Source organism: Labrus bergylta, chromosome 3 (genome assembly GCF_963930695.1).
Source record: "Labrus bergylta chromosome 3, fLabBer1.1, whole genome shotgun sequence".
Classification (NCBI taxonomy): Eukaryota; Metazoa; Chordata; class Actinopteri; order Labriformes; family Labridae; genus Labrus; species Labrus bergylta.
The window spans coordinates 10,291,497-10,319,288 of NC_089197.1; the positions used below are offsets into that span (position 1 = coordinate 10,291,497).

At 41.1% G+C, this 27,792-nt stretch overlaps 1 protein-coding gene across 2 annotated transcripts; it reads left to right on the forward strand.

Moving 5' to 3' along the window:
• slc6a5 (solute carrier family 6 member 5) lies at window positions 1–27,770 on the forward strand. Of its 2 annotated transcripts, XM_065952652.1 has the most exons (16): window positions 1–321; window positions 1,263–1,736; window positions 3,510–3,657; window positions 4,169–4,300; window positions 4,425–4,598; window positions 6,240–6,390; window positions 7,101–7,233; window positions 9,010–9,144; window positions 9,240–9,343; window positions 10,164–10,288; window positions 10,514–10,626; window positions 15,839–15,970; window positions 16,316–16,415; window positions 18,712–18,812; window positions 20,619–20,786; window positions 23,304–27,770. In XM_065952652.1, exons 1-16 carry the CDS (start codon window positions 319–321, stop codon window positions 23,457–23,459), a joined length of 2,349 nt encoding a protein of 782 aa, XP_065808724.1. In that variant the 5' UTR covers window positions 1–318; the 3' UTR covers window positions 23,460–27,770. The 2 variants fall into 2 exon arrangements, with proteins under 2 accessions (XP_065808724.1, XP_029136608.2); XM_029280775.2 differs by lacking the exon at window positions 1–321 and having other exon boundaries at window positions 1,254–1,736.
• Window positions 27,771–27,792: the final 22 nt, after the last annotated feature.

The window sequence follows — 27,792 nt, forward strand, 5'->3', positions numbered from 1 at the left end:
CGCATGCACCGTGCGTAAACCCAGAACGCACACAATCCACGCACGCATACACGCGCCCCTGTCGTCTTGGCTCCTGTTGTCCCTTTAAAAATCCGAAACCAAGGCCAATGATTTATCAAACTCCTATTATCAAGAAAATGTCACGCGAAGGGCACCTTGCTCGGCACTGACGCAAACTCGACTCTTTCTCACGGAGCTATAGAAAAGCTTTGCACTTGGTGCTTTGCACGGATACAAGCAGTCCTCTTCCAGTCCTCTCCTCCTCTCTCTTTTTTTTTTTACAGCTGTTTCCAGCCTGCCAGCAGAGCTCTGCACAAAATGGTGAGTGTCCCAACACACTTTTTTCTTACTTTTCCAGCTGCAGTTTCATCTGTGTAATGAACTTATCCTGAGCTCTATTCTTGTTAATTTGACACTTTTAGAAAAGCAGTTTGGCATGTTTAGGTACTTTCGCTGTCCGAGGTGCTGAAATGCATCCCTGTATTTAAAACTTTATTTTCTCCCTTTTCCAAACAGAAGCCGGTTGTCTTTCACAAAAGCATTTATTACGGGATTTTACATTTTTGTCGTGGCAAATGTTTCATATTTTAGTTGGATACAGCATACTTATTCCTACTATTTTACATCAATTTGTTCTCTGTTTAAGCAAAACTGATTACAACCAGGTGCAGTTCCCCGTCTAATTTACAACACTACTAGTATCAATCAATTAACAGCTATTTTTGAAATACAGCTCATCCTATTTTTTCGAATCTGGATGCTCTTCGGTTTCTTTCCCCTCCCCCTAAAGGCTACATTTTAGGAAGTCATTTGTAATTCCCCCGCCCCGGGTCCGCTCACTGCTTTAACGCCGGCGATCTCGCATGCCTGCCGGGGAGAGCGGAGCTACGCCGAGAGACCCGCAGCAGCTTGTCTATTGCCCATAAAAATCAGTGGATGTGTGTGGCTGAATGACATGAGGGGGAAATGGGCCGTAAAATTAAAGAATCTTGCAGAAAGCGAGAACCGGAGAAGCAAAGCAACCCCCCTCCCCTCTAACACACACACACACACACGCACACACACAGAAAGAAAAAAAACACTCTGTGGACTGTGAGCTGAAACTATAGAGCAGCCAGACCATGCTGCAGAAAAACGTTGCAGAAATAGAATTGAGATTTTTTTAGTCCCAGAGCAGAGATGTGTTGCTGCAGCTTCACAGCTTTTCGCTTTCTGCCGTCCTGCAGCTTTTTCTCTTGCTGATCTGTCCCTTCATGTTCCAGGATTTCTCTGACCAGAGCAACATGGCCAAACAGCCGCCCAGCCATCCCACCGGCTACATCCCGACGCAGCAGCCTGACGGAGCTGCGGGATTTACAGCAAACAAACCGGACAACAGTGCTGCGTGCCCCCAGCCCTCCCCTCACCATCACCCGGCGCCTCAGCCGCCTCCCCCCTGCAACGAGAGCAAAACTTTTTGTCCCACGGAAAATAAACAGGCAGAGCAGGACAGCAATAAAGCGTATGGGACGTTTAAAAATAACCCGCCACCCGTCCCTGGATCCGTGGCTGCAAATTCGGCCTTTAGGAAGGATTCCGTCGGGTCTGCCCGCGGGGGGTCTGCCCCGTACATCGACCCGCTCCGGGCCACCACGGAGCAGAACAACACCGTGGGCAACTGGACGGCTATGAGCCAGACCACCATCATACTGGGAACAGATGGGAACACGTCTGTTCAGCCCGGCACCGTGACGGGGGTAAGTCAGCTAAATGAACCGTTTCCTTAACGGAGAGCGGAGCGGCTGGAGGCAGGTGCGGGGTGGATGTTGATGGAAAAAAAAAAAAAAAAAAAAAAAAAAGAAAGCTGACTGGATTAACCTGCTGCCTCCAAACAGGGAAGGTGCAAACCCTTGGGAGCTGTAATCGTCATGCAGAGCTGTAGTAGATCTGTGCTGTTGATGCGTGGTGGAGTGAGAGAGGGAAATCGAGTTTTTATTTATTGATTTGTGTCTCCTTAAAATAGATTTAGAAGTCACTGGTTTTGGGTTTGTTTTGCTGTAAAGATGTGCGTAAAAAAAGTGTTTAATTTTAGCCGTATGACTTCCAAAATGAATCAGTGAAGGCTTCAGGCTTTACTGAGCATAGACTAAAAAAAAAATAGGTGATCATTACAAGGCCGTAACCGATCGCTCATTATTGGGATGTTAAAGACTTGTTAACTATTCAAATAGACAGTTAATGTGTTTGATTATTTGATTTCGTGTGAGTCAGGGTTTTTGGAAAATTAACCTTTCAGCAGTTTATTTAGCTTAAGCATGATGAATGAATGGCTATAAAATGTGCACTAACATGTGTACCAGCACATTAAAGCTGAAAGTGGCTTGATTGGGGAGCAGCCTACTTTGGGGTGGATCCTGAGCAATTTGGCGCCCCAGCTCTGCGCGGCATCCTGTCCTGATCCATCTGCACCAATCTGATGAGCCTACAAAACTTTCAAATCTGCTTATGTCAGCTAAATATTCGGAATACAAAACGGAGGTGTTATTAAATAATGAGTGTGGTTAACATCTGCAGACATCCAAGAGGAGATATTAACCCTGAACTAAAGGAATTATATTAGAGGAAATCAACCGACTTCAGATTATTTGTTTGGTTGATCTTTGCTCACAGATACAAAACGGGTGAGAAAAAAGGCAATCAAACTCTCGCGGTATTTTCGGTGTTCCCTGCTCTCTGCGCACGCACTTGGTATGGCCCAGAAGCCCAGGTGTTATCCGGCTGATAGGACAGCTCCGTATTACATGAGACTGCGGATTGTCTCCAATCCCCGCGAGGGAACTCCCCTCCTTTCTCACACATTTACACACACACACACACACACACACACACACACACACACACATACACACATACACACATACACACACACACACATTCCCATGCATGATGCTTTTTGTGTCTGAATATTCATGCAGCATCGTTTATGAATTTGTTCAGATCCTGCGGTGCAGCTGTAATTACGCATCTTTGTAATTGCAGCCATGTTTATTATAGTGGCCAATCAGCAAAACATATTTTTTTTACATCTTTCTATCTATGACATTTTGGATTTTTATGTGAAACGCATTTTCTTTGTGGCAATAATGGTCTTGAAAGTGTAGCGGAATAGTTTTGGCCTACATAAAGGCTTGTCATTGGACAGCTGGTGCTAGAGTCTGGTAGTCAAACGCAGCTGTACTGTGAAGAAAATTAACATGAAGGCAAATTCCTTTCATATTAAGGCCTAGTGACACTGCAGGAAAAAATGTCTTTAATTCCCTCACGCTTTTGCATTTTGAACTTACTTGAAAATATTTTTTGTTGTTAATTAATGTGTTTTCGGATTCTTAACGATTGTTGTTGAGGACTGAAGAGTCGTTGTTATCCTCAATGAATGAGTGTTTTTTTTTTAATGATTATATTTCTAATGGTTTTAGGCGAAGAGTGTGGTGTTTTGGAGAATAAATACATGGAAGTGTTTCTCCTCTTAGGCTGAAGAAGAGGACGAGGGAGGAGATGAGAATAAGGCCAGAGGAAACTGGTCCAATAAACTGGATTTTATTCTGTCCATGGTTGGCTATGCGGTGGGACTGGGGAACGTGTGGAGGTTTCCTTACCTTGCCTTCCAAAATGGTGGAGGTAAGCAATCGAGGCTATTTCTCCAACCGTGACAGAAACAAACGAAAAAGCACTTCAGAAAAATCACAATTTGCCCCGTTTAGAATGAAAGTTTCATCATGTTTCTCTCTGACTATTATCCTCATAGGCCTTCAACCAGGTCACGAATAATCCACGAAATAATAAGAAAAGAGAAATCTTAGAGTTTACAGGATTTTTATTATTTATTCTCATGAGGAAAAAAAGAAATAAAAATAATGCAGAGAAAGAAGAGAAAAATCCCCAGAATAAAATATACTTGTAATGCAATGATGTTGTAAATATAGCTATTAATATTATCATTATTATAACGTAATATAATGGCAGGAATTGTCTGTATTTTGTCCTCTATTGTACGCTTTTTGTGCTTGTTTTTTTTTTTCATCAGCAGACATAGTCATAGTTATTTATCCAAATATTGCTGTTGGTCTGAAGCTTTTTTCCCGGCTCTTAAGCTTCCTTCTGTAGCCTCCTTTATTTGATTTCCCTGCAGGAGCTTTTTTGATCCCCTACCTGACTATGTTGGGCATTGCCGGGATCCCAATCTTTTTACTGGAGGTGTCTCTGGGCCAGTTTGCCAGCCAGGGGCCCGTGTCAGTGTGGAAATGCATCCCAGCTCTGCAAGGTAAACTGTCACCACTAAACAAGTAATGAATAATAATCAATAATAAAAACTCATTTGTAACATTACGAGTTCTCCACTTTTCTTAAGAGTAATTTATATATTTCGTCTCATTTATTTATTTTAGGTTGCGGGATTGCCATGTTGATAATATCTGTCTTGATAGCCATATACTATAATATTATTATGTGCTGGACACTGTACTACCTGTTCGCTTCGTTGAAGGGCTCACTGCCATGGGCTAACTGTAGGAATGAGTGGAACACGGTGGAATGTAAGGACAAAGACATGCTGCTGTTAGGTAAGACACACACCTTCACACACACTTTTACACGCACACACCAGAAGTACCCCTCTCTATCTCTCCACATTGCGCAATGCGTCATGACTCCCTCAGCTGAGGTGTCCTGCAGTATAATGAATCCTGACCTGTGATCTCTGCGGTGTTTTCACCCTCAAAAACACTTTAAATTTAGAGCCCTCCACTTTATCTATGTGATGGTTTTTTTTTCTTCTATGATAATTCAAACAAGGCCTCAGTGTGACAGATTAAAACAAATATCAGATATATTTTCGATTCTACTTTTGTTTGAGGGAGTCACATTATTGCGTTTTTATCCTGTGAATCTGTAATTTCCAGCTGCAGCACTCTGTCTTTCTCTGATTTAAAAAAAAAAAATGAAAGTGCAGATAAAAATCCTGTTTGGACTGTGAGAAAATGCGCGTGCGTGTGTTAGATGTCGATCTGCGTCGAATAAATATCGAAATTCCGCTCATTTTCGTGTAATATTTGCCTCTAGCGATTGTGTAAATTCAGCACAAAAAACTGCTTGCTTGACAAATTTACTGTACTGACTGAGCTGCTGCAGTGCTGCAGTGAGCGCGAGACTGACCCCTGCTGGCTGATACACGATACTGCAGGCCATTCAGCACTTTCTCTCTCTGCCACTCTGAGCATTACAAATTAAAGAATAGCAACAACATATTCACACAGCTTAAAACAATAACATCACACAGCAATTTGAAGTTACATTAAAATGATTCATGAAGCGGTGAATTATGTAACATGCATTAACATCAACATATGTCTGCTTATATAAGGTGCGAAAATATTACAAACGTGATGCTAAAGACATGCATACAAATAGAAACACGAAGCAAATGTTCTAATTTTCTATAAAACAAACACATAACCTTCCATGTGTTTTATAATAGTTATGTCTTAAATAGTACATGGGCGTGTTTGCATTTGATTCATTCACAGTGTTATATAACATGTTTTTTTTTTTACATTTATTAATATACAGTTTGAGTGAAAACATTTTCACAGCTTCCTGTACATGACACAAACAAGTGCTCTGATTAGTCAACATAATCACACAAGATTTAACATAAAGTATCGCAGGATTTAAGTATGCTGTGAAAGACATTTAACTCTCAGTGTCATAAATAACACATCATTTTAGATTCATAATTATTAGACGTATTTGTTGTATATATTGTGACCTGGGTTTCACACATATAGACCAGGGTGAATCTTACATTCAGTGAACCAGAATAAAACAATGTCCATCATGTTAAAGAAGTTTCTTTTTTTCCCGTGAACTGTGGTCTTGAAAAATTGTCAACAGAAAAACAGGTTTTCTTATCTTTCCCTTTCCAAGAATATGGAATAAACTACAGAGTAAAATCGCTCACATAGATTCATATCTGGCTGTTTATCTACAAGAGGGGGGGGGGGGGGGGAATCTAACATGTTTCTCACTGAGGATCCTCACAAGCAGCCCTCCAATCAGCATCCTCTCCTCCACATCAGATCCATGTGTTCACTCCTGCTTTAAGTTTAAATGTTCAAACCCTGAGCGGACAGTTAGCACTGCCCCACAGCAGCTCTCTGTCCGTCTCTCCCACCTTGACGTGTGTTGGTTTCTGATCGGAACAGACACGTGCATCCTGCGGGACAGAAACATCACCTCAGTGAAGAACTCCACTTTCTGTCTGTCCGCAAACGCTGTTGGAAACCTGAGCAAACTGCTCAACATGACTGTGGACGGAAACAAGACCTACGTCAGCCCCAGTGAGGAGTACTTCAAGTGAGTCACACTCCAGACTTTAGAAGAACTAAAGTTTTTTTTTTTTGCACAACTTTTTTTATTGAGTTTTGAAACATACAGAGACGAGTTCGACGGGGTTCTTATGTAATATAAGAGTAGTTTTGAGTAAAAAAAACAACAACACTCAACAAACTGAGAAAAACAAAGAAAAGGAGACAACTAGAACACAACCTAAGCTTGGCCGTTCAACCAGTAAAGAAGAAATAAAGAAATAAAGAAGAATTCAAGTTTACTATGCTCATGGCATCCCCTTGTATTTAATTGTCTACATATGTTGTCCAATAGAAAACCAAAAAACCTTTGAAATTCACACACACACACACACAAAGATCCACAAAACTTGTGGTGTTGACAGATATCTCTCTTATCATGAAACTCTCTGAACAAATTTAAAAATCTTCCAGTGTTACAAGTAATAAAATGTATTATTTTCTGTGCTTTTTAAGAAATTGATCCTGAAACAAGATGGAATAATTTGACTTGATTAAATATGAATTCTTGTATCATGTTCACTTGTGTCAGCGACAGCTTGAGATGATCTCATTGCCCTGACAGAAATTGTTATATGAAGAAAAAAAGACTTCTAAGACTTAACGATTAAAAGACTTTCATTGTACAAATTTAGCTTGGATCTTTTATATGATGTATTATGTTAATTTTATTGAGCTTTGCTGTCTGAATCCTTGCAGGTATAACGTGTTACACATCTCTAAAGGAATAGAGTATCCAGGAGACATCCGCTGGCCTCTAGCCGGCGCTCTGTGTCTGGCCTGGATCATCGTCTACCTCTCTTTAGCCAAAGGAATCAAGTCATCAGGAAAGGTAAGACAACACAAAGACCCTGTAAACCTGTAATCTGACCTCTGCTGCAGAGGGGGAGGGGAATCTTTGGGTGAACTTATCGTTGAGGAAAGTGCCCCCTAGTGTTGAATGTATTAGTGAGTCTTGATGTTCTTCTCTAAAAGAACCTACAACCTTCTCTGTTGCCTGAGGTTTGGTTCTTGTGGCCCATTTTCCTTCATCTATGAAAACTTGTATGCAAGATGTTTGGAGAATCTTGATCTTTAAATCTCTGGTGGTGACCCAATTTTTTAAAAACAAACTTTGTTTATGACTTTCTTTATTCAAAATGTTAACCAAAAAAAGCTTCTCATACATAAAAATGTAAGGCACATTCAGAAGATTCATTTTAGTTTCAGAATCTCTAAATCACCAATAAAACTCCTTCACCAGGGTTACTCCATGAGTCATACATTTAACAGTGCAAATGAACAAGTATTAAAGATCACATATTATGCAAAATGGTTTTCTAACTATAATATGAGTCCCTAGTCTGTCTACAAACCCCCAATTATGAGAAAAGTCCATCCTCTCCGTCTTCTGCCTGCTCCACTTTTCAGAAAACGTGTGCTCAAACAGGCCGTTTGGAGATTTTCCCTTCATGACATCACAAAGGGCAGTAACCCCTCCCCCAGGTGGGTGACACTCCCACAGCTAGGTGCTTGTTCTGCCCTCTGAGTCTGCCTTCTCGCCTTAAACAATAGGACATGGAGCGAGAAAGCCCGAGCCACCCAAGCCCTTCCAGAGAGGGGGCGTGGTCAGACACAGCTCATTTACATATTTAAGGGTACAGACACAGAAACAGCCTGTTCTGAGCAGGGCTGAAATAGAGGGGTTTATAGACATGATCAAATACAGGATCAGAGTGGATTTAGAACAAGAGACTTCATAGACATGTTTTGGGAAACTCTGAGAATGATTTAAACTTGTCGAAAATGAAGATAATATGTGACCTTGAAACCAGACAAATGTTCAGACTTAAACCTGACATATGTCATCTGCTCACACACTTCTGTTCTCAGCACTTCCCTTCATTTATCAGTGAGGTTTTACAATAGACTGTTTACTTTGAACAACAAATTGGGATGAATTCATATTTGCATAATTATTTTCCTGCATTTTATGCACATGTTTCATTGCTTGAGGGGATGAATTAATGCTTTTGACCAAATGCATGAGCACACATTTTAATTCATTCAGGTTGAATTATTGTATTACGACGCCCTCTACTGGACATAGATGCAACATGCACTGTGGTCATATTTAGAGACCTAGGTTGGTAACAGTTCATATGTTGCTGTCTGAGGTGTTTATCTATTTAGGAAATAGTCACTCAAAATGTACTCTTTAAGAAACATTATTTTACCAGTCTGCATGCTGGTGCAGTGGTTAGCACTGTTGCCTCACATCCAGGATGTTCCTGGTTAGAATCCCTGTCGGACAGGAGTACCCGACCTCTCGCCCAGTGAAAGCTGGGATTGGCTCCGGCCCGCCACAACCCTGAACGGGAGAAGCGGTTTAGATGAAAGATGGATGGATAGAATTTGGTAACAGCTAGATAAAGTTTTGGACTATAGAGACAATATATCTACAAAGTCAAAATGAATGATGCATATTGTTCAGAAAGTGAGTAATGTGTTAAAGAACAGGTGCTTCATTAAATAGTATCCCTTTTTAAGACCTCTGATATCCATGAATCCCCACTATTCTTGTGTGCCATCTCCTCCTCTTTCCTCCTCTCGTCTCCTTTCTGCTCAGGTTGTCTATTTCACAGCCACATTTCCCTATGTGGTGCTGGTCATCCTGCTGATCAGAGGAGTGACCCTGCCTGGAGCCTTCGATGGCATCCTTTACTTTATCACACCAAAGTGGGAGAAACTGAGCGACGCAAAGGTACGTCACACCCTCCTGTTGAGCTAAGCCAGGCTGTACTGTATGTCACACCAGGTTTCCTTTTACCTGCAGCTTTATCTCTTTCCCCTCGTCAGGTGTGGAAAGACGCAGCCACTCAGATCTTCTTCTCTCTGTCGGCTGCTTGGGGAGGCCTCATCACTCTGTCCTCCTACAATAAGTTTCACAATAACTGCTACAGGTAAACACACAAAAGGTAAACTATTCTCCTGGCAGAATTAACCCAACTGTCACCACAGATGTCTCTGTATGTCTGATAGAAAATGTCCAGTAATAAAACGTCTCTCTTTGCAGCCTGCTGATCAGTTTTTCTTGTTGTCTCTCACCTCAAGTGTCTCCTTATCGATTGTGTTTAACATCAGAGATATATTTCATTGAACAAACTCTTGCTTAGCTCAAACCATACGAAGGTACTTTCTCTAGAGACACCTGAATTCATACACTATAAAATACTGTGTGATGCGGTTCATATATGTTTTTTAACAACTCAGCAGTAACACATAATGAGAAAGTGCTTTGACGACAATTACAGTCTTAAGAAGCCTTTTCTCATCAGTTAAAGTGTAGATACACTCCTTTCTTTAAGTGCACATGAACATATTCTTAACACATGAAATACTCAACGGCCCTGCATTAATATAAAATAAAGCAAAGTCATTGCATCAACTTACGTTTCAAGCCAATGGCTGTTATCTTAATCTTATAAAATAGAAACATTACCCAATAGTTATAGCACTGCGCCCCCTTGTGTACAATTTATGTAAGTGCCAAACGCTTTATAGGACCTTTTATTTGCACAGTGTGTATTTCTGCCACCAGGGGGCGTCATTGCATCTTTTTTTTTTTTTTTTAGCACAAGCCAGTGATGACTGTGTCAAAACAAAGTGTGTTATCATGTAAAAAAAATAATAATATGGAACCCTCTTTTAGTTACTGAAGAATGTAAATGCTTAATCAGCCTCTGTGTTTTTTTCTCTCTCTTTCCTCCTTTCCCTCTGCAGGGACACTATTATTGTGACATGTACAAACAGTGCCACCAGTATATTTGCTGGGTTTGTCATCTTCTCGGTCATTGGTTTCATGGCACATGAGCTCAAAGTGCCGATAGAGAAGGTGGCAGATGAAGGTAAGATACCAAAGCAGCAGCATGCAGCAGCAGTTTGACGCTGCTCACTGAAAAACACACCTGGACATCTTTGTATCTGCTTTGGATACACAGTGTGTGTGTGTGTGTGCGTGCGTGCGTGCGTGCGTGCGTGCGTGCGTGCGTGCGTGCGTGCGTGCGTGCGTGCGCGTGCGTGTGTGTGCGTGCTTCCTCATTTATGTGTAATTGTTTGTGTGTGTGCTTCAGGTCCAGGCATTGCATTTGTGGTGTATCCAGAGGCTCTGACCAGACTCCCCCTCTCTCCCTTCTGGGCGATCATCTTCTTCCTCATGCTCCTGACTCTTGGCCTGGATACCATGGTAACCATTGCTCCTTCAATTTGTGTGTGTGTGTGTGTGTGTGTGTGTGTCTCAGACATACTTAAGTGCATAATATATCCTTATTATGGAGATGAAAAAGTAAAGCACATTTTATGGTTTAACATCTCTGTGTGCGCTAGTTTCAAAGACAATCCAACATTAAAGAACTCGGCTTGTACAGATAAACGCGACACAGTTATAAAAACACAAGTTTGTCTTCATGTGATAACTTAAGTCCAGACTATTAATGTGGAAAAAGAATGAAACAGAGGGTTTGAAAGCTCCTTTCACCTTATTGTGTTGTTAATAACATGGCTTGTGTCGTTAGGTGCAAAACTAGCCACAAACAAACTAAGCTTCAGTCAGCTGAGTTTCATCGTTCTAGTAAAGAGACACACTATGAACAGAGCTGATGCTGCAAGTAGTTACTGAGTCCAGTAATTAACAAGCAAGTGCTACTAACACTAAATATTCCTACATCAAAAAAGCCTTCTGTCGACACTTGTTCAAATAAAGAAGATAAGACAATAAGGAGGTGTTGGAGTTATACACACACAAAGGGGGGAAACCAGACACTCAAGCATGAGAATAAAAAAAAAAAATCTAAAAATGAGGAAAGAAATACTAAAAAGGCTTTCATTATCATGGCTAAATCATTTCACATTTCCCCATGTTTTCCAAGAGCATCGTCTACTTTGACCACCCTGAGCAACCATCCTGAGGTATTTGAGTCATTGGAAGATGAACTTTTTGTTCTCTGGATGAAGTTAGCTTAGCATTTAGATGAATCCAGCTTTCAGTCTTTTTTTTTAAGCTCAGCTGAACACATGAACCTCCATTAACAGCTCTGTAATAGATGTAAAGGGTTCAGAGTTACACTCAACTACTCATCCGAATCAATACAAGACAAATTTTATAAAATGTATTTTGGCCACCAGGGGGCAGAAGAACTCCACAATCACTTGTTTTCCCACCACCCACAGTTACACATCCAGCAGATACATAGCAACCTTATAATCCTTATAGATTATAAATGTATTCTCACTTCACCTTTAACTTGGTGTTCACAAAATCTTAATCATAAATATGTTTCTTCATCTACTTTATGTTCCACGTTCCTCACCAGCTAGTTGCTAAATTCTTCTGTTTAATGCTCAGCAGGTAGTGTCAAGTGTGTTTTTATCAGCATTTGTCTCGTCACATCAGCCTGCTGCTGCAACAAGTGAGAGTGATTGGAGCATTGAGATTGAACTAAACTGTACATGTGAAACTTAAGACCCGTTTTCCACCAAGCGGTCAGGTTTGGTTCATTCTGGTTTAGTACGGTTTGGTACTATAAATCCTGATCTAGCTTGCGTTTCCCCAGCCAACCGTATCCTTACATATCACTAAATCACAGCGACGCTAAAATAGTTTAAACGGCCAATAAATTCAACAAAGAAGAAGAATGTGACACAGTAAACAGCATCATCATCATCATCCAACAAGCTTCCCTTAAGCACATTGTCATTTAATTTAATTTAAGTCAAAACTACAAGTTGAGTTCTTTAGTTTCATGCCAATGATCCCTCTTAGATCAAATTAAGGGGAAGGAAAAGAGCTATAGGGATTGTGTTTTAGAAGCAACTGTCCATTTTTGTCCCTCTAATAATGATAGTAAATTCTGTTATCCTTTGTGTGTTTGTGTTGGAGAGAACATCTGTTTCCACACAGAGTGTTTCCATTTTTGAACTTCTCTAAGTTTCACAACATTCACGATCTTTATATAAGTAACAAGAGGCTCTTGACTTTCGTTTGCTGTGAAGTACACACTTCACTTTGGTTCCACCATCCAGCTAAGTATAAACGCTGCATGCATTGACCCAATTAACATAATTACCCGTACACACCACCCACTGTGACTGATTTCAGCTGAAGTGCTCGAGCTCTCCGGGTACTCGAGCAGAGGGAGGGGGGCTCTGTGTGATTGGATTGAGTGAAATGAAGTTGACCTTAAAGTTTTCTCACAACAATGCTGACGTAACACAAAGTTTGAGTTCAGTTTAAGAGCATCACATTGAAGTGAGGAGGTTCCAGCTTTAAAATTCCTAACAGTGTTTGCAGACATCACGGCGGATTTCAGCCTTTTTTCCCCACAACTGTGACTTTTTTTTCAAAGTTATTTTTCTGGCAATTTTTGCCTTCATTAGAGAGGACAGCTGGAGAGAGACAGGAAATGTTTGGAGCAGAGAGAGAGTGAGGGATGACACGCAGCGAAGGGCCTAGTCGGATTCAAACTCACAGTCGCTGCAACGAGGACAACAACCTCTGTACATGCGTAAGACATAACCGCTAGGCCATCTGGCATTAAAGGCTTAGAAGGAGTATTATCTTCTCACCTGTTAAATCTGATCTCTAACACTAAAAATCCAGCCACCAACTTCCATTGCTTGTAAAAAACCTTCAATTTCAATCTTTTCCTTCAGAAAATGTAATATATGTAAAATCTGATTTAATGAATGAGTGCGTTAACAATGGATCAAAGGGGATGGTATAATCTGTGAGGTGTCGCTCAAAGTGACACAGCCACAGAGAAATGTCACACTCGATGTTGTTCCCTACCACTCTACGGTCCGTTCTATTTCATTCTTCCTCACCGCATAAATTTGGGTAACCTGAGTGTCTACCGACCCACAAAATGTGAAATAAACCCATCCAGTCCTTTGTTTGTGGTCTGTAAAAGTCTTACAACGCAGAGGAAAATGGTCTCCTTGTGATGTCACAGTGGGATTCTGGTAAAAAAAAAAAACCTCCCCTCCCCTGGTATCTCCACCCATTGCATTTAAAGAGACACACACACCAAAACGGAGCGTTCTAAGAGAGCTGGTTTATACAGGGTCACAAACCTCCTCTGGTGCTTGATTCGTGTTATATTTTCACCAAAGCACAGCACAGATGTTTCATTCAGACCACAGGGGACTGTTTGAAAAGCTGGAGAAGGGGGGATAATATGTCCTCTTTAATATCAACAAAGTCACATGTGACCTGCGATGACGCACGACGTAGCTTAAATATCCTGCGTCATCACGTGAGACGTCCCTACAGAATCTTCTCGCCGAGATCCCGAGTGACAGAGAGCTCTCAACGGTCATCCAGAATTCATAGAACCGTAGTTACAGACGTAACTCTCGTTTTAGTGCCTTTAAGATCGTTGTTTCTGTTTTTCCTGTAAACTCTGCTTACATCAAGCTTGTTTTTCAGCAGTTTTATGCTGTTTTATGCCAAAGATCTCTTATAACCCAACCAAACAACAACTTCCTGGAACAGACCACAACTAGAGTTAAAAATGACCTAATAAATACCATGGAGATACGTCGCTATGGTGTTAGGGGAGCGAAAAAGAGACAAAAGGTTAATTTTTTAAGGCACAAAAAAGACTTTAAATTAGTGAGATCTAACCTTACTAACTCGCCCGGTGTCTGGTGAAGCTGGATATAAGGTCATTTTTTTCTAGTTTAATATCAGTTTGTTGTTGTTTTGAATCCCTCAAGTCGCCTATGTTTGGCTAACGCAGCTTTTTAAGTGCAGAACTCGTTCTCAAACTCTAATTGTGTGTGAGGTACCACACTCATTCATCCCCTTCTGTTACTTCGGTAAACAAACACTTTCCAAGTCCAGAGCACCTTCAGGTACAATCCTGGGCAAACAAACGCAGATGAAAACACTCACTCCTCGCCGCGCTCCGTGATGCTCCTGAGGCGAGCGGGAGGAGCAGAGGGCACAGTGGCACATTAAGACACGAGTCAACAGCAACAGTAAATGATGATGTTACTTTGCTTTGGCAGCGGCGGCTCCGAGGAGTGGGCTGATGGTGGCTTTGTTGTAGAAAGCAGCTCGGGCGATAATAGGCTTGGGATGTTGACGGGAAATTAGTTTTGGGAGCTCAGGAGGAAGGCGAGGAGAGGAGAGGAGCGGCGGCAGATAGCTCGCTGCCAATGAGTTTCTACAGCAAACACGTTAACACAGCACACAAACTTCCTCTATTTACTTGTTTATATATTCATCTACATTCTCTCCTCCTGGGTTATGAGGCCTTTTTACCTTCTTGTTGCTTTCGCTAATCTCCACACAGACTCCACCTCTCAGCTCTCCTGATTGTAATCTAAAATGTATAATAATGTGTTTACAAAACTTTTCCTGCTCAGGATTAGGATAATGTTCTTATGTTCGTAGTAATTTCAGATGCAACAGATAAAACAAACATGTTTATCGGTTGAACTGAAAGCAAATGCCTCACAACACCGGAGCAGCTGCTCCTCTATTTCATCTTCTTTTTTGAGTGAAAGAATAATTTAAGATTATTTGTAGGCCTTTCTTTTTTTTTTTGCCGGGCTGCAGCGAGAGGAAATGTGAGGTAGTCATGCATCAAAGGGCTGAGGCCAGTGTGTTGAGGACTGTGGCCTCTGCATATGGGTCACTTACAACTACCTGAGTTAAACTGGAACTCTTGCTGCTTCTTCTTTTCTGCCATCGTAAACCTTTTTCAGTTAGAAGTGAAGTGCTGCTGCAAACTGTGTCTGTAGAGGAGACCTCCAATCAGTATCGGCTGCAGAACTTGACTTCTACATATCAGCAGATATTAGTATATTAAAGACATATCAGCAGCTGTGTTTTTGTTTTCCTGTAGCTGCTGACATGAGTTTTGTTGTACAGATCATGTAATGCAGAAAACAACAATTTGGATGATTCAGTGCTGTCATTATACAATTTGTCCAGCAGAGTGCGCTCTGTCTCCATTGTCTGCAATACTCACAGTGCTGTCTGCAGCACATGTATATATGCATCATTATATTGGTGCAAAATGAACATATAACCCACTAAGAAAAAGGATATTTTCATTGCAGCTAAGAATGAATATAAGAGTTGTACTATTGTAAAATACCCGTTTTAATTGTGTTAAATCACACATCTGTTGGTTTGATCCTTGAGTATACCTGCAGCGTTTAATGTGGACTTGTTTGATGATCTGTTACTTTAAAGAATTTAATTCAATGTATTTTTAGGCAAAAATTGCAATTGTAGTTAAACATCTTATAATAAATGTGATCAAATTAAAAATTCTGACTTTTCTCTCCTTCATCCCCCTTTTTTTTTTTTTTTTTATATTTTCCCACTCCTCTCCTGGCTTATTTGTCTTCCTGCTTTTTTTTCCTCTCACTCATTCGTGTCCCAGTTTGCCACCATTGAAACCATCGTAACCTCCGTGTCCGACGAGTTCCCCAAATACTTGAGGAAACACAAACCTGTGTTCACCCTGTGCTGCTGCGCCTGCTTCTTCATCCTGGGATTTCCCATGATCACAGAGGTACGACACTGACCCAAAAACACACATCTATCCTCACTGACACCACATCAAAGGGACGCTTTTAGCATTCTCCTCGCCCTGGACTTTTTCTTGGAAATAAGCCGACAGATTTCTGCATTTTAAAGCGAGTCGTGGCCTTCAGAGGACAGGCTCAGCGAGTGGAACTACAGAGTCTTATTAAAATCCGGGCAGAAAACTTCAGAGGGGGAAAAAAAATCTGCTCCAAAAATAGGATTCATACATGTCAGTTCTTATGATCTGATATGATGGAAGACAGTGAGAAAGTTGATGGGTATCATTGTAAGATAAAGCCTTGAATTGTTTTTGTGTGTTTGTGTTCGACAGAGCGGGATGTACATGCTGCAGCTGGTCGACACATTCGCAGCGTCCTACTCTCTGGTCATCATTGCTATCTTCGAGCTGGTCGGGATTTCCTACCTCTATGGTAAGTAAAGATGAAACTGGGCCTTTTTGTTTTCAAATTAGAACTATCCCACTTTGTCTGTGTAATGTCATTAACTCAGTTTGAAATCACACTCACTGCTGAATGAAGCATCCTTCTTACAAGGTGTCGGGATCCGATACAGTGACAAACTTTATGAACACCCTGCTCTCACGAGGAAACAATAACACTACATCATTAACAGTCAGACTTATTATTCCCATCCTCATTAAGAAAAGAAAAAAAACACTCCCAAGATTCCTTGGTGTCATTCAGTTTTCAAACACATTACTGTTGTCTACACATAACCAAGCTGCTCACTTTTAACAAACCGTCCCTGCAAATATGAATACTTCAGAATACCATGAACACAAACATTACAAAAACAAAATGTATTTAAAGCAGTTATTGGTAGTTTTAATACTATGGAGTGTCTTCCATAACAACAAACACTGTATAACAAATTGCCATGAAGTCTGCATCTGTGCAGAGTCGCAGTTTTTGACAACTCACTCCTAGCTGACACTCAGAGGTTTGAGATGACACTCGATGTTGAAGACCCTCCATCGCATGTAAAAAAAAGAGGGTGTAAAGGTGATGTGAAAAAGGCCCACTGTGTTGACAAACAAGACTAAAAGTGCCTTCACACTTGCACAAAACTCCTGAAAACTCCTCCTGAAGTTCATATGCGAAATGTGAAAACGGCTTGAAAGTCCTGTGATGGCCACCAGAGGATAATGTGTTACATCCCACAACATACTGACAGTCCACTTCTCTTCAGGATCTCTAGTCACATTTAGTGCTGCTATGCTCGTGAATGATTAGATTTTTTTTTCAACAGCACTTTGTTTAAAACTGAAGAAACCGGGGCATGATTAGTTAGCACGCACCATGTATGAAAGCCATAGTCCTCCAAGTGGGGGGGCCCGGGTTCGAAGCCGACCTGTGACTCCTTTCTTGCATGTCATGCCCCACATTCTCTCTCCCCGATTTCTGACTCTATCCGCTGCCCTTTCCCTGATAACAACCTGAACCCCCTCCCTTAAAAATTAGAATAAAAAAGAAACCAGGAAGTACTTGAGTGCTGTTTTTCTAATGACTGACCTCAACTCAACTCAACTTTATGTATAAAGCACTTTAAACACAACATAGTTGATCCAAAGTTCTGAACATTGCAGAAAACAAAGCATTAGATTAGCATTGTTTATGTTTACAGTAAAAAAAAAAAGTGAGTCACAAACAGCTATAAAACACAAAAAATAGTAATTCAAGCGATTGTCTTGAAAGGCTGTTAGACTGAGCTTAGAACAACTTTAATGATCATGAGGTCACCTGTGTGTAATTTTACACCTAAATGAAACAGTGTCTGACTTCCATCTGTAGTTAAAACTTGAAGGACTATCTCATCCCTAATTACACCTTACATCACTGATTGTTGTGATCAAGAGTTGGCCACACCCAACGTTTAAATCACAGCATCATCAACTGCACCTGTCAATCACTGCCCGTGTCTTTCAAACTCAAGATCTGTAGTTTGTGACTCAGGCTCTCTGTGAAAAATAAGTTCCATAAGGCTGCTTTTCTATTCTGAATTATAAACAACCTAAATCAAGTGTTTTAACGTGTTAAAATTGGAGCTCTTATGATCATTTATTTACATTTCAGCTTTTTAGGCCAGCAGCATTTACAGAAAAAAACATCTGACAGAATAAAATTGTTTCCACCAAAAGGGTAAAAGAAACAGTTTTTTACTTGATCTTTACTTGATCAATTTGAAGTTGGTCATGTTGGAAAATAATTCCCCCCCCCCCCTGTTGTTTCCTGAATGGTGTTCCATCAGTGCCCACTAGGTGTCTCTGTTGTGACGTATAGGTCACAGATGCAGGCGGAGGGCTCAGGTGTGTGTCAGAAGGCTGTTAGGAGCAGAGCAAGCAGCTCTCCTCCAGTTTGTCAGAGCATCAGTACAGGTGACATATTGAAATGATTGTGCGACTCTGCCTCTTCATGTCACTCACTGTTATCCGTCAATGAAAGCTGAGGAATGAAGCCATCTGCTCCCTCTTTTGCTTTTTCTCAGGGACGACAGAAACTGATATTCTCTCCCTGGCTCTCTCTCTAATGCACACACACACACACACACACACTCTCTCTCTCACTCAAGAGGATGGCTTTAAAGTCCCTGTCCTTTTTCTTTTTTTTAAGACACCTTATTAAACCCAGGTCACTCTCTGCGTCCCATCCGTCTGACTTTCTCCTATTTCTCTTCTTTTATTTTTATTTCCCCTCTTTCTCTCGGCAGGTCTGCAGAGATTTTGCGAGGACATTGAAATGATGATTGGTTTCCAGCCAAACCGATTCTGGAGGATCTGCTGGGCCTTTGTGACTCCAACCATTCTGACGGTATGTTTGTTTACTTTTTTTGCTCTGCTCATCCTCTCTCTCTCTCTCTCTCTCTCACACACACACACAGACACACACTCTTCTCCAGACACACACTGACATGCGTCACTTATAATGTTTCCATTTCCGCTCCTGTCTTCCAAGTTCATTGATTCGCAATTGGGAAGTAACCAGAAAGAAATTGCTCTTGTTACACTAAAATCGAAAAAGTATTTCTTCCTGCCATTTCCAGTCTCCAAGTCTCAAGTTGTTTGTGTTCTTCATAATAGTCGCTGACAAATAGTCGGTGTGACGTAAGTACTGCTGCTGCAAATACACAAATACATTTACCTCCACAACACTCATTTCTGTTAAATCGGTGTATGCTTAATTGCTGTATGCTGTGCACCCGAAGCTGTAAATTAGAGCACACAGTGTTGAAAACTGGCCAGCATTAATGTTAGTGATGGTAATGGAAGCTCCAGAAACAGAGGTGACGATGACAAATGGAGCAGCATCGGGCCGGCTGGTCATCCTGCTGCTCTCGAGGGACTGCAGCTCTCCTCTGGGAGCTCATTGAAGCACAACCTCCGGCTAATACATTTCTGTTGGCCTGTTTTTCTCTGTTTGTTTGCCTTTTTCCCCACTTTTTGTAATCTTTCTCAGCCAAAAAATACTGTAGAGATAAGGTGGGCTCCTTCTCAGGTCCCTTTTTTTTGTATTCAGCGAACTGAAAGTAAAAAATGAAGGTCTGTGTTATCCATCTTCGTCTTTATATGGAACAGTGGACTCGGCTTTCTCCTCGTATTAACAGTTCAGTATAGGTAATTGGAAAGACATTTGTTGTACAGTCTGTGTTAATAGCGGGACATAAAAGACATAGTGAAGCAACATCAGGCCGCAGCAGAAGGAAAACAACCATTTAAGTTGTTTTTACAAAATTTACAAGTAAGACAAGGCCAGTTTCTTACTGTAGCACGTCAGCAAAGTGATTCATATAAGACATCAAAAGCATCACAACAAATGGAAAAAGAAACACTAAAATTAAAAAGAAATATTAAAAAAAAAATCACATTAAAGGATCAGTATGTAACTCTGACACCTAGCGTTTAAAATGGGTACTGCAGTCCAAATAATTCAAAACATTGGAGAGAGCTCTCGCCCCTTCCTCTAGAGTTGATGCTTGTTGTGGACACTGAAGCTTCAGTGTTTAGCCAGCTCTGCATTGGTCTGTAAACCTTTCTGTGTTCTAATCTCTCTCCATTTTTCAAAAGCATCTCCAATATTGATCCTAGTTTTGAGCTCGTTTTTGCTCGTGGAGCTTATTAAAAACATGCAGACGATTTTTAGGTTGAGTATAATGAGTAATGCCTGAACCGGTTTGCTTGCCCGCTTCCTTCGCTGCAACACCTGTTGGTTTGGTGTTTGCCTGGCAAATCGAGGGGTGTCCAAAACAGCTTTATGGGGGTGCCTTAAAGCCGCCTACCTTCTCTGATCAGAACAAAATATTTGTACATTTCCTGCATCTCTTTCCAAAACATGACAAATCACAGCGTGCACAGATTTGGCTCCACAACTGAAATTTGAGTTCCAGCCTCGCACAGCTCATCATTAAACATTGTTGACTTATGACTGCAGTTTTCTTCTATATGAGGAGACACATTTGAAAGTGATGAATGATGCAAGTCTGAAAACTTCATTTTGAGTTTGTGACTCCTGTGGATATGGACAGGACTTTGTCAAGGACACTGCAGAAGAAGACCCTGATGGTATAAGAGAAAGCCCCTAATATGACGTACATTTCCCTTGTTTTCCCTGTCTGTGCAGGGCATCCTAGGACTGAGTCTGTACCAGTGGAAGGTGATGACGTACGAGGACTACACCTACCCCAACTGGTCCATGGTTATGGGCTGGCTCATGGTCACCTGCTCCGTCATCTGGATCCCCATCATGTTCTTAATTAAGATGTACCTCGCACCAGGCACCCTCTCTGAGGTAATAATAGAGACAAAGTTGCGAGGAGACAGTGTCACGTATGTTTTGTTTTTGTCTGCTTTGCCCACACACTCAGACACACAGACACACACACACACACACACACACTGCTCCACACACTCACACACACTGTCGGGAAAATCAATAGTCTCATCCTTCGCTCATTAGCAGGGGTGGCAGGCTGCTGGCTGCTGCCGGAGTATTAATTTGGACATTTTTCTGGGAGTCCGGCGGGTCTCTTTTAAATACTCTGATTAATGGATGATGATGATCGTGGCTTCCTCTCCTTACGTCTCCGCTCCCTCAGCAGCTCTGACAGCCGCCTCAATCACAAACCTTCCACCCAATTTTCTCCTTCACTTCAGATCTTTGCCCGACTCTAACGAATGTATCATCTTTATAGTTTTGACTCATAGTGGATGCTGCAAAACATCTTCAAACATCCCATATGTTTGGATGACGTTTCACATGCAAAATGACTCAACACTGTTCTTTCTTTTGATATGATCACAAAGTGTAAAGTACTGAAATCAGTGTTTACATCAAGACAGTGTCACACATTAAAAAAATATGACGAAGAAATCTATCAAAATGGACGACCTAGTTAACAATAAAACATGAATAAAAGAACCAGAAACACTTGAACTGTGAGACACTCTCGGCAGTAAATAGAATAAAAAGCTAGCAAGATCAGCCGGCTATGCACATAATTGTACCCTTGTAGAAATTGCAGAAATATTTTACACAAGGCACAAGTGAAGTGCATTTATAGAATAAACTGTAGCACTTAAATCCCCAAAAAACTTCCCAGCGTGCCTCTCATTCCCCCACACATTCTCCAGCAGGGGCCTTGATAACTGGAGAATCGAGATTTGTCAGTATGGGGTCAGCGTTTTGCTCAAGTGAGGATGTCAGGAATGAATCCCTTAGATATATACATTAAAGCCACACATTGGTTTGATTGGTTTTCTTGGCCGCGCGATTGAATAGAATGTTTATTTATGAAGCACATTTCATTATAGGTAAGCTCAATGTGCTTTACATTGAAAAAAAAACAAAAACATAGGAATACAAGAGACAAAGTAGCTGTCTCAACAATCATGAATATGATACAGAAATCAAATTAGGAACAAAACAGAACAAACCAAAAGAGTACAAATTGTAAAGCATTATAAATAAATGCAGCCTGATGCCACACAAAAATCCAGCCTCCTACTGTTTGTAAAATTATGCTATTAATATGTCATGACGGGGGTTAGTACTTCTTTATATTATTAGTAACATAACCCCGCTGTGTAGGTGCCTGAATCTAAAAAAAACTACAAACATTTTGATGTTAACCACGAGCTGATGACTGTGGTGCACCTTAAAGTCATAATAAGTGAAATGTTTCTCAGCAAGCTTTGATTTAAAAATGGTACTGGATATTTCTAGTTAGTCAGTGCTAACTGGATTGCTTGATTTTGAGTCTGAAGTGTTGCAAATGTATTAAGCTAGCTAGCTTAGATCTACGGTTAGGCTGTGAAACTGACTAAAACAAGTTTATACTTCTGAAAAGCATGACGGTTAAAGCAGACAGTTGTAAAAATGACAGCCAAACTGACTATCGTCTTAACATAACAAGCAGCTCCCAGTTTGAATAAGCCCCTCCCCTCTCATACAGAAACTTAAAGTATTGAGTTACCACCAGAGGCGCTGTTTGTCAACAGGCAGGGCAGGCAACTTCTTGGCGCCCCAGGCCAGTAGGTGGCCCCCAAGGGCTGAGAAACTTTAAACCACAGCAGTGGCTCAAACTATGCACATTTTTTCAATGACAGTAGAACACCTCCCTAAGAGGGCCCCATCTGACAGCACTCCCTCTCGTTGCCCTGCTAAGCGTGGCATGCATTATTATCAAAGTGATAATAGTCACCGAAGGAAAATGAAGAGGCATTATCCGTCTGAGAGTAAAAAAATAAAGAGGAAGATGAGTAATCATCGGGAAACTGGGAGATATAATGAACTCTGGTTGGAGGGACCCCCCCCAATTAATTTTTGCCTTGGGCCCCAACAGACTCTGGAATCACCACTGGTTACCACTACAGAATATGATGAGTGACAGTGAGCAGTATTGCACATCTTGACTGAAAAGTTAAATCTACTGACTTTTGACGTTTGCTCAAAAGTTTAATTAAAGTCAAAACTGGGTTTAGAGTTAGTTTAGTTTAGAGTGAGGAGCCCTGCAAGAGCCAAAGTCACACTAGAGTGTTATCTACATTTTAAGACTTTATCTTTGGGCCATCGAGCAAGTGGCCATGTTTTGTGTGTGAAAATGTGTTGAGCCTTGCGTACAGTCAGATTTCTTTGGTAACCAGAACAGCCGCCACCTCCATTAAAAGAATGCAGGTGTTAGGGTATCTATTATTGATTTCACTTTTGACCTTTAAGGCTGCATCCACCGAGGCTCCCATAGATACGACATGATGTATCCTGACTGGCCGTGTTTAACCCCCCTTTATGTTGCCTCTCCTCCTGCAGCGCCTCAAACTGGTCTGCTCTCCGCAGCCCGACTGGGGTCCCTTCTTGATGAAGCATCGTGGAGAACGCTACAAGAACATGATGGACCCTCTGGGAACCAACTCACTGGGCCTCAAACTGCCCCCCAAGGACTTCCAGCTCGGCTCCTACCAGTAGCAGCTGCCTCTGCAGCACCAGAGCCAACAAACCCGACCCCTGCAGGGGGGGTGGGGCACAACGAGGAAGGAGACCTTCACCTCTTTTTCTCCTTCCTACCATCCCATTTTCTCCTTCCCGTTCCTCACCCTCTTTGCTTCCTGTCTTCCTCCCTGTAATGTGGATATGGAAACAGGCTCCCTTTCTTTACCACTTCCTCTCCTCTCGTATGAAGGAGTGGGTTTTCACAGGTGGAGGTCTACTCCTCCACTGCTGCTTTCTACTCGGTTAATGGGCTATCATCGCCTTCCACACATGACCACTGATTACTCCAGAACCCTTCCCAGGGATATTTATTCCAAGAGAAAAATTGTGTCATAAAATGACACAGCTCAGACTGCACTTGCAATATTAGACTCACCGTAGCTGCTCCCTATGGAGTCCAGTGTGTGTGTGTGAGAGTGTGTGTGAGTGTATGCGTGGTTTTGTGAGCATGTGTGCTGTCATCTTGGTGTGTAGAGGTAATGAATCATTACGGTGGAAGCAGACACAGGAAAACAAAAAGAAAATTGAGCGACAGAGAAACAGTGCTTCAACGAGCTCGGCGGGGATCTGTGTTTTGTTCCATCTCTGTACAAATTTCCATCTGCAATACAAATAATATCAACTGCCTCGGGAAAAAAAACAAAAAAACAACACAGTATGCATTGGCATCACATTTTGTTCCTATCCAGGAGTATATATATATATATATATATATATATATATATATGTATTATTCACACTAGCTGTTGCTCAGTCGCACTTGCTTTGTCAAAAATAGATTACAAAATCAGCAATTGCCTCCTACATCCCAGTAGAGTAGCGAATGCATCCTGATTACCACTTTGAATAGATACACTCTGGTCAGGATGGATCTGCAGTAGGATAGAAGCTCAACCTTATTTTTCCCTCTCTGAATCTGAGGGACCATTTGTGATACCCTCTCTCTCTCTCTTCCTCTATTTATCAAGTCGTATACCTGTCCTCCCTGTATTGTGTTAGCCTAGAATGTAAAGTAGCTATATTTCCAAATGTAGGAAACACACTAGAGTAGTTTAGCCTTCCTTCAGTCGGGGAATAACACGGCCATTTAACCTCAACAAATCTCCAAAACCAGACCTGGTAGTCGCCCTGTGCATATATATTTTAGACGGTGCATTTATCACTGTATGTGTTGTGAACTTGTCAAGCCTTTGTGAAAATCATCTTTACAACGTGCATCACATCGGTAAAGTTACTGTATAGAATATATGAATATATACAGATATACATCTATTTATAGCTTCCAGCTGAGGAGAGCTGTCTAGGCAGAGATTGGGAGTGTGTATGTGTGTTTTCATGTCTCTCTGAATCACATGTTTGCTAGCTGTGTATTATATTGTACAAAGTGTACACTTCTTTAAAAAACAAACAAATCTTCAACTTGTAGGTGTGTGTGTTGTCGCGTCCTCACAATGTTAGGAGCAGCTGCTACGTGTGAGATTAGATAACGATTACACTAGAAGAAAAAAAATGGCCTCCTCCTTTTCCAGGAAGTGTACTTTGTCTCTTGTTGTTTGTGGTAGAGCTCCGGAGACCTCTTTGCCATTTTCAGACTTTTGCCTCTCGCTTCTCTATGTGTGTCCTCATGAAAAACAGGGTCTCAGGTATACTCGATTCCATCACACTACTCCGGTAGTTGTAGGAATAATCGCATTCAGTGCATAGGAAACAAGAGAATAGAGCCATTCTGAAGCTTAAAAAAAAAAAGAAAAACTATAACCCGGAGCAGTCTGCAAGTGTGATGCAAGAGGATAAGAAACAACTTCCTGATGATTTCGACGCTGCAGCTCTTTGCTTTTTACATTCTGCTGCTGCTTAGACGCTCCCTTCATGACAATAAAACAGGATGCAGGAGCGACGAGAGTAGTGTGTTTGACCATGCAGCGGTGAGTAGCGCTAAATCAAGAATCATTTTATAAAAAGAGTTACAAGAAAAACCACGGTCAGTTAAGATTAATTTAAAAAAGTATGATCTAAATTTGCCTTTGAACTGCCTTTCCAAGCCAGTCTGTTCACTGTCAATACACTGATGTGGAAAATGAAAGTCTCTCTGGGCAGCTTGCCTACACTGTTCAGTCCATCAGAAGCCGAAAAAACGTACTGTAATTAAGATTGTATTTACATTTTGTGCTACTGTAGAGTGAGTCAGAGGGGCGTCAAAGTCCTATCCACGTGTAACAGCACGGCAGCTTGCAGAAGAGTCTGGTGCAGCTCAGCGGGAGTCCAACTGACTTTACAGCCTCTGTAAATGTGACATGACAGGCAGCCAACCTTTACTCTCACGGACTGCCAACTAATTACCTACAAAGTAACACCATGTATCCACTCAGAAGCAATTAGTCTGCTCCATGGTTCCACCAGTTGGATAAGCATTTTCATGTTGATACAAAGTCCTGATTGGCTTTTAACACCGCGGGCATTTACTCATTGAGCGGCACAAGTGTTTTTAAAAGGACACTGCAGGTGTGGAAGCAATAACAGTCGCTCAGATGTTCTCCCTGAATATTTCTCTAAGCCACGTCTTTCATAATCTTGACACAAAAGCGTTGCACAGATCTGATTTAAGAGGCTGTGCAGTTTGAATAATAACGTAATCAATCAATGAGCACAAAAAAAAGCCCCTGCTGTTAAATAGCTAGCTTGCTCTGTGTTGCTTTTGTTAAGTCTGAAGCTCTATTTGTTCAAACGTGATTACAATGTGTGTCTGTGTATGCTTGTGTGTGTGTGTGTGTGTGTGTGTGTGTGTGTGTGTGTGTGTGTGTGTTTGTCTCTATTCATTTTACTGAACTCTTCTTAACTATGGATCAGATGTTTGCATGGTCAGTCTCAGAGTCGATCTCGAGGGAGGTCTATAGGACTGTTTTTTGTTTTAATGTAGGACGCCTTCAGCCGGTGTGTGGTTGCTTTTTTCTCGTTTCCAGATCTTAGACCACCTAGTGTGAACTTGAGCTGGGTAAAACAAATTTCCCTAAAAAGGTCAATCCTGGGGTAACCACTCACTTTAGAGCAGGGCTGGCTGAATTAGCAGGATGGGATTTGAAATCATGTGTTGGATATCGTGGACAGTATGTAGTAATATACTTGAATGATAATAGCCTTTTATGCCCTGAGATTGATTTTAATGACTTTCTGCAGGGCCACAGATGAATAGCTATAACTTTGGTGTGTTGTGTCCTCATGTTTCCATTTCCTACTGGGCTTCTCTGCTTTGGTTTTGAGGAAAAGAAAAAAGGCTTAGGGTTCGGTTAAAAAACCACATAGTTTCATCAAATGAAGAGCTTGCATGTGCAGTTTGTGTTGCTGTAACTCAATGTCCATCTATAGTAATCCTTGTCCTTTCTGTCTCCCTCTCTCCAGTAAGAGTCCGTGCATGTTTACTTTAGGGAGCTTTAAGTTGGACATGATGTTAAGAAACAAGAGGGGTTTGCTGTCGTCCTTCTTACAGACGAAGGAGAGAAAAAACAAAACAAAAAAAAAAACAGAAGAAGAAGAAGTGTCTGTCAATTCGCTTTGCCTGCAAGTGAACTTTGGGCAGTGAAGGTAACCAAAGAACGAGAACTTTAAGTAGGGTTGTAGTGAAAACAGAAAAACTCACTTTAGGAGAATAAAGGAATGTGTCATCTGCGTAAAAGGAGGTTGTGATACTGCCATTCATATTCCATGTAGTGTTCCTTGATGTTCGCCAATACGTTACACAACATCTTCAGGTAACCATTGGCCTTATAGATGTCCTCTAATGGTAGAATATTGTATGTATCTCCAAAATAACACCACAGAATAGCTTATCGTCTGTCTCATATGGTACCAGTATTCCTATTGTTATGTCTGTCGTGTCTTTTTTGGCACTTTATCGTCCTGACCTATGGGTGCATAGGTTAAATTTCTAATTACTTGAGTAATGTCATATATTTCTGTGTTCAATATGAGGTACTGCTGCCTATGGATATAGATATGTGCCTCCAACAGCTCATGACATCCATTGCTTTCGAAGTAGAGACTAGATATATATACAAAAAAATATCTTTTAAATTTCGGTGTGAGATATAAAAAAAAGAAGATATATATCAAATATGTGAAATGCATTTATTTATTTATTTTCACCATTGTCAATCTTTGAGGCCCTACCTCAGATTTTGTATTTATGTATAGAAATGCAATTGGATTATAGTATATTTGCCAATAACAATATATCGCTATTATATCATGAAATGTATACCCTATGAATCAATAAATAAATGTTATTGTTTTCTTCATTGTGACTGGCTTCTTG

What these genes read in the sequence shown, in the direction of transcription:
- slc6a5 (XM_029280775.2), top strand. Translation starts at nt 1,254, where the DNA reads ATGTTCCAGGATTTCTCTGACCAGAGCAACATGGCCAAACAGCCGCCC. An exon ending in GAATCAAGTCATCAGGAAAG is followed by an intron (nt 7,234 to 9,009) that starts GTAAGACAACAC and finishes CTTTCTGCTCAG; the next exon opens with GTTGTCTATTTCACAGCCAC. An exon ending in AGAAACTGAGCGACGCAAAG is followed by an intron (nt 9,145 to 9,239) that starts GTACGTCACACC and finishes TCCCCTCGTCAG; the next exon opens with GTGTGGAAAGACGCAGCCAC.